The sequence below is a fragment of the Poecilia reticulata genome, linkage group LG6 (assembly GCF_000633615.1).
Source record: "Poecilia reticulata strain Guanapo linkage group LG6, Guppy_female_1.0+MT, whole genome shotgun sequence".
In the NCBI taxonomy this organism is placed as follows: domain Eukaryota; kingdom Metazoa; phylum Chordata; class Actinopteri; order Cyprinodontiformes; family Poeciliidae; genus Poecilia; species Poecilia reticulata.
Genome location: NC_024336.1, coordinates 30,089 through 40,377, shown reverse-complemented (window position 1 = coordinate 40,377; position 10,289 = coordinate 30,089). Strand labels below are relative to the sequence as shown.

The 10,289-nt window shown below is 39.4% G+C and overlaps 1 protein-coding gene across 3 annotated transcripts in view; it reads right to left on the bottom strand.

The window, feature by feature from the left end:
• Nucleotides 1-9,996, bottom strand: part of dus2 (dihydrouridine synthase 2) — an 18,617-nt gene extending 8,621 nt beyond the window's left edge. Inside the window, exons 1-11 of one of the 3 annotated variants that reach the window (XM_008410695.2) lie at nt 9,738-9,996; nt 9,516-9,563; nt 9,343-9,408; nt 8,700-8,770; nt 7,669-7,755; nt 6,299-6,467; nt 4,275-4,396; nt 4,004-4,144; nt 3,543-3,630; nt 1,901-1,974; nt 1,417-1,490 (exon numbers count right to left, since the gene is read on the bottom strand). In XM_008410695.2, the coding sequence (XP_008408917.1) occupies nt 1,466-1,490; nt 1,901-1,974; nt 3,543-3,630; nt 4,004-4,144; nt 4,275-4,396; nt 6,299-6,467; nt 7,669-7,755; nt 8,700-8,770; nt 9,343-9,408; nt 9,516-9,563; nt 9,738-9,767 (921 nt within the window). In that variant the 5' untranslated portion in view covers nt 9,768-9,996 and the 3' untranslated portion in view covers nt 1,417-1,465. Of the gene's footprint in view, nt 1-1,416; nt 1,491-1,900; nt 1,975-3,542; nt 3,631-4,003; nt 4,145-4,274; nt 4,397-6,298; nt 6,468-7,668; nt 7,756-8,699; nt 8,771-9,342; nt 9,409-9,515; nt 9,564-9,737 lie in introns of those variants that run through there. The other 2 variants (XM_008410693.2, XM_008410691.2) reach the window with 2 other exon arrangements.
• Between the last annotated feature and the right edge of the window lie 293 nt (nt 9,997-10,289).

The window sequence follows — 10,289 nt, the reverse complement described above, 5'->3', positions numbered from 1 at the left end:
TATACGTTGTTCTAGAACCTGAACATAGTTCTCTGCATTAATGGTGCCCTTCTAGACATGCAAGCTGCACATGTCTGGGCAGGCTTCCATTAGTAATGCAGGCTTCTGAACAGAGCGTTGATAACAACTTGGGATATCCTTGTCYTCTCTGGTCTGGATGACATGSCRTCCCAGTGTTCCATAAAGAACTTCAAATCGTGACTCATTTGACCACGGAACAGTCTTCCATTTTGCCTCACTCCATTTTAAATGACCCCTGGCCCAGTGCAAATGGCAGAGCTTGTGGAGCTTGCTTAGTGCAGTGACATTTAAGGGCCAGCAGATCACGAGCATCCAGTAGAGTTTTACGGCCTTGACCCTTGCGCACAACGATGATGATGTTATGCACAGTTGATGATGATAACTTAAAAGTATTTATTATTTTACGCTGGGTAACACCATTCTGGTATTGTTGCACTATCTTTCTGCGCAACAATGGTGGAATTGGTACTGTGGCCGACAGGTGCAAATGAGCAGCAACAGAAAAAACATGCAAACAAACAAAAAGACACGCGCACAAATGAAATGCAGCAAACATAAAAATAGACGCAAACAAAAAAAGAATACAACCACAAATGAAATGCAGCAAACAAAAAAGGGAGACGCGAACAAATGAAATGGAGCAAACAAAACAAAAGATGCAAACAAAAAGTGCTGAAAACTGGAAGTGCTCCAGACCACTAGAGGGAGTAGAACAAAAACACAGCTGTGTCCAAATTTAGGGTCTGCATCCTTTAAAACGGGTGTTCAGAAAAGTAGCAATGGCGGCAAAATTATTTTTGCTGTATTACACTTAAAATTACACAAAATGATTTTTTACAATGTTTTTAGGCGAGAATGTAGATGTATAGATCTGAAATATCTGCTTAGTTCAYCAATAAATCATTTAATTACAATATTGCTCCGACGTTTTCGGAGATGTCTGCTCCCGCTGCATTAACAGCCAGCTCCYCTCGCCTGCTGWCAGCTGGCCGGGAGCTCCAGGTTCGGTACACCGAGAGAGAACGCATGTCTCCCACCAAATCGTTTTTAAAATTCCGGATAGTTTTCCCCTATGAGTGGAGGTGAAACACAGATATTAAGCCAGGTAATAGCTGTAAAAAATTTTGGCTCACTAAAGTATTTAATTTATTCCTGAGCAAATGGGGTTTGACTGATTAAAGCTAAGCCTTGCTGCATTTCATTTGTTTGCTTCTCTCTTTTTTTGTTTGCTGCATTTCATTTGTGGTTGTATTCTATTTTGTTTGCTGCATTTCATTTGTGGTTGTATTCTTTTTTGTTTGCGTTTTGTTTACAAATAAAATATTGACATTTACCATCTCCACATCATTGCATTCAGTTTTTATTCACAATTTGTTTAGTGTCCCAACTTTTTTGGAATCCAGTTTGTAGCTGGCACCATGGAGAATGTCAGACAGAAGCATGGTCATATCTTCAGAACGAGATAAAGSCTGTAAATAAAAACTAATATGTTTCAGATTAATTGTTTACTGTAAAATCTAAATGTTTGCAGCATACAACACAAACACAGACAATAGATTTTATCAAAGTGACATTCAAAGACACAAAACAAACTTGTTGGACATCAAGAAAACAAAGAATATGGTACATGTTTTGGGGTGAACAGTGAAAGCAAGCTTGTTCAGTTATTTTTTTAATTTTACTTTACCTTTTGTTTTCAGTACTTCTGCTTAAACCAAAGTTGCCATTCAGGAAGCAGATTATGCTTTTACCAGAACATGTTTCATTTACCTGGCTGACGTACGTCATGTTACTGCCATGATCATGAAGACATGCCTGAGTGAAGCCWCATGCACGCACGCACACACAGGACAAAAACAACATGCATGTGTGTACTAACCAAAGGGATGATCTGTATTTTTTGTTGTCAACAGTCACARTTGACTGAAATGCTCGATCCTGAGAGCGCTGCGCCTGAAAAGGAAGAAAAAAAAATACTGCTATGTTTGCAGCGTGCTTGAAAAACATGTTTGATTGCCTGGCACTTCACACTGCCTCACTATCTGTACAACACATTAAAAAGAGGAAGGACCATGCACTTACAAAACCTTTAGAAACATATTTGTTACATGCAATATTGCATGTTGGAGGTTTTTTTTCTTCTGAGGCCTGCGTAAGCTGGTCAGTCTGCAGCCAGCTGAACACTGCTCATCAGGAGGATGAAACTGCGAGAGGAGCTATGTTTTATCCTTTTGACTGCTCCTACAAATCAATCATGATAAGCAGAATTTTTTTTCTTTACTCATCTGTCCTGAATTTGACCTGTCCAAGTGCAATTCCATCAAAAACAGTCTCTTTGCTCACTTTTCTGTGCTTGATTGGAAGATGGAGTTCCCAGATTTTCTTTAGAAAAAGAATTAATCAGTTTGTATGATATCCCTTTCCAGCATYGCTCTGCCTCTGGCAGAGCATCGCTGAGCCATCTTACAGGTGGGCTAAAAGAAGTCGTTCTAAAGGAGGACCAAGTTTCCTCCTTTTGGAAATCAAAATACGGTAACCCTAGTTCAAAAGACCCACATGGGGAGAACACAGAACACAAAGAGTGCAAAGACTGAAGAGCTTGTGACAGATTACTTACATTCAGTTAAGAAAAATGGATTTGGTCCGACATCTCTGGGGCCATAAAGCATTATAAATCAGAGTATCGTTTTTGTGTCAGACAGTAAATTATAGATATCCTGTGACATTTAGGATTATTAAAAAAAGTGTTGGTGTTATGAGAGGGACAGGTTTTACTGCTGTATTAATGTATCCAGTTTCTGTTTTTTCTATAGACTATGTTAGCGAGGGCTCCACCTTGTGGCCGAATCCTCTATGTTTTTCCTCTTAGATCCGCCTGGTAGTTTTATGGAAGCAGTTGATGTTTTTTTTTTTTATTTTTTATTTTTATGGGGAGCCAGGAAGCAGGTCTTAGTGCTGTCAATCACCCCTCCACGTGGCGCTGCTCATGCCCTCCTCCCCCTTTCCCTCTGCTACGCTGCAGCTAGCACAGCCCGTCATGAATGCTCAGGCTAGTTAGCATGGCCACTGATGACGGCAGATAAACGGTTGTCCTGAAACAGTAAGTTGTTTCACACATTTAGCAACAAGTACATGAAATTGACTGACATTAAGTCAAGTCCTACCTCCTGGCTCTGATTGGTTGTTTCTGGTCGGGACGACTTGTGAGCGCCACATTTCTTCAGACACAACAGTAGTTCATGGAGGAGATTGATATTTTCACAGATAATCTGTCTCATAACATACTGTAACAACATAGTGACCGTTTCAAATATGTAAAAAATACTTTAAAAAAAATAAAATAAAAGTTACACTTTTAAAGTGAGCCAACCACACCAAAATAATAGTTTCAGATTTTACAGGAGTCATTTTCTCAGCCATAAAAATGTTCCTTAGTGTCCCCATTGTTCAGAGTAAAACCCTGAGTTTATTTCCAGAAGCTGAACAGCTGACCACAGMCTGAACCTGACGCTTTTACATACCGTTTCATARTGCGGCTGTTCGAACTTCTCTTTGCGGCTCCATTCCAGCAGAAACATCTTGGGTGTGATCTGCGGTGGATAGTCTCTGCTGCAACCACAGACAAATCACACAATGATGTTTCTCAAAAATTATTTTTGGCCGCCATTTACGATATTATGCACACATTTTTMTCTTTTTATGTACTAATCAGTTTACGATTTGACAGTTAACAGTTTTAGTCTCTAAACCAAAATGTTAAATATAAGCAGGTAATGCGATTAGAATGTAGAAAACACCCTTTAACAAAAATTGATTTTAACTACTTTGTATCCTGATTTTCACCATTATTCCAAAAAGAACTATAAAATCTCATGAAACTTTTAAACCCATGTCTATACAGCACACACACGTCAAAAAGGTACACCTGTCATGTCTAAAAAGACAGTTTTGCTGTCGTGTTAAAATGTGATATTTGACATACCGTTCAAACTTGACAGCCATGGTGGTCACATCTCCATCCATTACGGGTTTGTCAAGCTGATTACAGCTCTGTAGGGCGGCCWTTTTAGCCTGAAGGTCCTGCTGGATCTCCTGGTAAACCATTTGCAGTCCATATGCCTCACTGCAGTACAGTCGAATCACATCTTTTTACTTTACACAACACTAAGACACCTTACTGATAATATTCCATTCTGTTCCTGGTTTATACAAGAAAGTGTTTTTAGAAGAAAAGAAATAAACAACTCTTGCACCTTATCTCAGCATTGGTCTGTGCAGCCTGCACCAGTTTCCCCAGTGGAGACTCCACCTTGTCTCTCAGCATCTGGCACAGGCAGTACTTCGTGTTGAAAGCATGGTTGTCATAACGGATTGCCTGGAACCAGGAAACCCAAAAGCTTAAACCTGAGGCATATTGTCTCAGGTTTAATATGCTTAAACCTATATCACTATAATAAAACCGCATTGACAAGCTGAACTCAGTAATAGCACTGTGAAGTCCATCCATCCATTTTCTTTACACCCTTGTCCCTTAGTGGGGTTGGGAGGTGCTGGTGCCTATCTCCAGCTAACGTTCCGGGCGAGAGCCAGGGTACACCCTGGACAGGTCGCCAGTCTGTCGCAGGGCAACACAGACACACAACCATGCACATACACACTCACACTTAGGGGCAATTTGGAGAGGCCAATTAACCTGACAGTCATGTTTTTGGACTGTGGAAGGAAGCCAGAGTACTCTGAGAGGCCCCACGCATGCACAGGGAGAACATGCAAACTCCATGCAGAAAGACCGGGGCCGGGAATCAAACCCAGAACCTTCTTGCTGCAAGGCAACATCTCTACCAACTACGCCACTGTGCAGCCCCACTGTGAAGTCAAAGTGTTGATTTACTAAAAGAAGTTCATTCTGTAATTTCTGATGTGAAAAAACGTGAGGTTAATCCACAGGCCACAGTGAAATGGTCCGGGGTTCAAAAGTGACTCATTTCACAAAATAAAATGTGTTCATTTAAAGAGCTGCAGTCTGTCTGCTCTTCACTTTCAGACTGTTAGGTTACTGCTGGTTTCAGATCTACTAGTTGTCAGGTTCCTCTCCTGTGGAACCAGCTCCCTGTTCCTGTGAATGAAGCAGACAGACTATAGCCTGAAAGATAAGAGCTTAAAATTACATTTTTAGGTAAATTGGTGGATTTGCTTATAGTGGCTTAGGTTACCCAGAGCTATCTTTCTGGATAACCTATATAAACATTTTCCAATGCTGATACTCACCACTAATGACATTATTACTGCCATTAACTTTAACTCTTGAAAAGTGAAAGCACTCCCTAACAGCTTAGTAAATATTTTATTACATCTTTTCAAGGAACAAGTGTAGTACAATATGACCAAAAAACTTATCACAATATAAACGTTTCAAATCAGTCAAAATTGATAATAATTGATATCAATAAACCACAACAGTTTTCACTCCACATTGTTGTTCACATTGAAGCAGTTATGAACCCCGGTGGCAAAACCTGAAACTGCTCAGTAGCCAAAGACTAAGTGAGTTACTTGATGCCACTCAAAATGATATGTGTCCATCYCATTTTGAGTGGATGCGTCGCCCCACTGGCTCATCCCAAACTCATCTCCCTCAGCTGTGATCCTTCCTGCAATGGGACCAGTCTGTGAGCAGCTTAGCTTTCTTTAGCTGCCAACTGTGCTTTGGTGATAGGATATGCAGCAGCGTTTCCCACTTTTGTGGAACACCTACGCTTTTGGAATATAGACTCCATCCCATACAGCATACATTAGGGATTTCTGTACGTTTAGGGTTTTTCATTTACTTCACTTATTTGTAGACGGTTTATCTTTTTTAGAGTTTGCTACATCTGTCCATGGTTTATGTGATTATGCTCTATTAAATATGTAACTATGAATAGAGAAATTATAGTAACTTTAAAAAAAAATTACATCCCTGTTAAGAATATGTCTTAATAAAAAGACATATTCTTAACACCAGGCTGATCACTATGATCAGCCTGGTCACTCTCTAAGAAAATCCCAGTTGGGTAAAGCACAATGTGGTCAACTGCTTTAAATGGGACAAACTGAAATGTCTTCAAACTGCATGAATAGAAAACCTTGATAAAAGTAAACAATTTTTCATTTTACCAAGAATACCCATGAAAATAAATGATAGTAAGACATACAACGAACACAAAAATATGTTCTAGTTGCATCTCCAGAGATGTCCCCTCTCTTCCCTTTTGTCAGATGCAAATAACAAACTTACATATTTAATGTATTTCTCCATGACTTTTTCCACAGGAAGTGGCCCCTGGCTGCAGAACACAGACGGATTCCACATGGCAGCACGAGCCAACATGACAGACGATGCTCCTGTTGCTTTCCTGAACTTCTCGATATCACTGTTGGTCTTCACCAAATCTAGAGAACCTCCACTGCAGGACAGGTGATACAGTACATTTAATTAAGCAACTTTGCAAACTGCTTTGAATTAAAAAAAAGACAAAACACACCAAAAAAAGGGGTAGAAGCAATAATTGTACTGACGGGTTTCCGACAGAGCAGAATTCCTGATTCAATCCATTATGATCTTGAGGAAGCAAACTGTTCAACACAACCAGCACCGTGTTTGACTGTTAGTTTATGAAATGTAAGAGAGCGCACAGAAAAGCAGGACATCAGTGTTTTTACTATGCCACTAGTGTGACGCTCAGGAGAAGTGGGGAAAATGTCCCTATCAGACTCCAGGGGAGCTGGGTGCTGTCCCAGCAGTTTCCAAAACCACACACACAAAAATTTTTTTTGTAAAAGCTCACTCTGCATGACCCCACCGGACGCACACAGTAAAAAAGGCTGTTGGGTCCAAAAGAAAGAGTTAAACGTGTCAGGTTTTTTTTTTTAATGGCAGCAGTTTATTCTCATGCAAATATCAGCAACAGAAACTTATTTCTGTTGTGAAGAGACAGTAGGGATGAACCAATTGCAGTTTTCTGCCAGATTATTGATATTTAAAAAGCAATCAATGTGCAACCCCAAAAAATGAGCCCTTCTCCCCCCAGGGCCAAGTCCCCAGAGGAAACACTCCTCATGTGGTAAGAAGGATTCTTTTTGAGTGATATCTAGATTCTAAGGATCTGACAGTGATCACATCTGGGTTTGGCTTGTAAAACTGAGCCTAAAAAGTGTTTGATTAATTTATGATTTAAATAAGAATGGCAATTTTCATTGGCTCAACATTTTCACATTGAGCCAAGATGCAGTGATGGCTTTCTGACCTAAAAAAAAAATCATAATTTTTTGGGGGATCGGGGGGTGTATTTACTARGGTTATTTTTCTAAATATGAGTCAAAACTAGCAAAACAGGAAAAAGAAACCCCTTTTTTCCCTTTGAGACATAAAACTTTAGAAGTTTTTAAAAAATAACATGTTAAGAATAGTCATTTGGTTAAAATAAATAAATAAATAAATAAATTCATTAATTAATAAAAGGTTACAAAAGTCAATTCTGCATTGGCTTTACAGAAATTTTAGYCAGAGAAGAAGTGGTTCAGAAAGGTCCCAGCAGCTGCCTTTATACTGGTTTGGTGTTTTAGAGAAACAGAAAGTCAGAGCACTGGCTGATGACTGATACTCACTTTGCGATGACAGGGATTGAAACAGCCTGTGCAACAGCCTGAATGTAATCGCAGTGGACAGGATGTCTGGGACGCTCGTCCTTAAACCTGAGCAACAGTCGGAAAAATGACATGAGGATCAACTGCAACCAACACTGCAGCTTCACACTCACTTAAGGAAGTCATGTGTCCATGTTAAAATGTCAGATAAGTTATGCTGTACAATTTCTTTGGCTTTAAAAGCTTTCAGCAGAGGAAAATAACTTCCTTTATTTTGACAGTTATTTTTTTAGGAAAGCTGAGAAAAATGTGGCACAACCTTACCAACTTCCAAGGTTCAGAAAGTGGGAAAATATCTMATTCATAAAGTTTCCAGCAACACTGTAAGAACAACTTCACTAATAGACTAAAGTGCACAGGGTCTTCAAAGCAGTTTACATTTTAATAAATCAAATCTACAAAATAGTAGAGAATAAGGTAAAAGCAACCAATCTCAAACTTACACTTCTTTTTAAAGATGAAATGAAAGTAACAGGCAGACTAGATCTGTGTGGATGAGCTTTTTGGCATTTCAGGCCATTTTTATCCCATGAAAAACCTCAAAATAGTAAAAGTTAGTCTGCAAGCATGAGTTTCATTCTGCATGTTTATGATGTATGGATTCTTTAGAAACAAAACATGAAAGCTGTGAACACAATGTATATAAACAGTAAAAAAAATAGTTCTACTCTGATGTGTCTGTGTTTATAATAAAGAAAAAGCTTGAGTGTACCCTCAGAGTGAAAAGCAAAGCTCTAGGGGGTAAATGATAAATTAAGACATTTGTACCAAATGTCTTCATATAGCAGTTCAGTTCAGCCGGCTCAGATACAGCACAATGTTAAACCTGGACAAATGCTGAAGGTCTCGGTGTGGAATTAGTGCACCACACTTCCATCAAGTAACTTTAAAAAAAAAKATATCAAAACAAAAGGGAGGACTCTCATCTATCACTAATTTGGGAACACTGAGGTTTCTGATGCAGCTAATGGAGAAAGAAAGTTGCCTCTTACCTGCCGTGAACAGCAAGAGCAGCGACGCCGGTCTTCTCAATCCGCTGCACCAGACTGACCATCTCCTCCAGCTGTTAACCACCAACATGAAACACTGACCTGTCAGACATTCTGCTTTCATTTTCACCATGTCACAAAATTATTTCAACATCTAATTTCTGTTTGTTTCATTTCTCGTATCAGCCTTTTGATGGCATGTTTTAATGTACTTCCATGCTTTCCCCCATTTACAATCGCTTCTAAAAGTACAGATTTTATTTTTCAAAATTTTAAAAGCTGATTTTTTTTGCATTTGTCACATTTGAGTCACAAACTTCAACTTCTATAACTGGGATTTGAGTGATGGACTWACTCAAAGTGGTACATAATTATAATGTGGAAACAAAATGGTGAAAAGTAGAGCTGCACAATGAATCTAATCATTACTACCATTAGAATATCAGTGAATGAAAGTTGCAATCAGATTCTTTGATGCAGTAGTTGGTAGTCCTATATTTCCAGTGTCATGCGTTCATGATCCACATGTCAAAATATATTTCAGAAGTTAGCAGACCACAACAAAATTAAATATTTAAAAAAGRAACAGCTTCAAGCTTCACCAGCTCAGAAAATGTAACCTGATAACAGACATGCGATGTCTTACCGAAGGCAGAATCCGGATTTTACACGTAATTGGTACTGAGACTCCCATCACAAGCTTTTTAAGGATCTTTAATAAAGAAGAAAAACACAGACTGGATCAAGAAAACTCTTGAAACCCACAAATTTCAAAGTGGCTCCTTGTCAATTAAAAAATATTCTAGTGGATGTACTCACAGCTTCAATCTTGTCTGGATTTGATAGCAGAGCAGCTCCCATTCCACCCTGAAGGAAAACACAAAGCAGAGGGTCAAAGGTCAAAGCAGTGGCAGCAGCAGCAAGATAATATGCATCACAATCACAGTCAGGTGATTACCCTGAAGGATATCTGCTCTAGCAGCTGTTTTTATACAAGTGGTACAGTCACAAAAAGAATAAAACCAGAACAAATCACCTTACCTTAGTGGAGTATTCCTTTGGACATCCCATGTTCACATCAATGGCAGCCACATCTTTCTCCCTGAACAAGACACAGTCTGAATACACTGCAGCAGGTTATCACTTATATCATGATGCACCAGTTTACCAGTAAAGGACAAACTATAGAATTTGGGTGTTTTTTTAATTTTATTTTACTGGATTTACGTAGCTCTTGYATGAGCGAAATGGAAAAAATGTGTGTGGACTACACTCCTTCAAACTAAAGAACTGTTCCTTTCTTCATAGAACCTATGAGGAAAGAAACATCTGCTGCTCATCGGTGAGACCAGCTCTATAAAAACTCATGTTTGTTCAACTGAAAGCTCTAAGATAGCGGTTCTCAACGTGGGCGGTACCGCCCCCCAGGGGGCGTYCAGAGGACGRCAGGGGGCGCTGGCGGACATTTTTACAAAAGGGGGGCGCTGGGACGCCTTTGGTCGAAGGTAAACTTTACACCTTAAATGCACAACAATGCCAGTTTAGACTTTGAGCAACTTGGTAAAACTGTATTGTGTAGCATTAAACCATGCT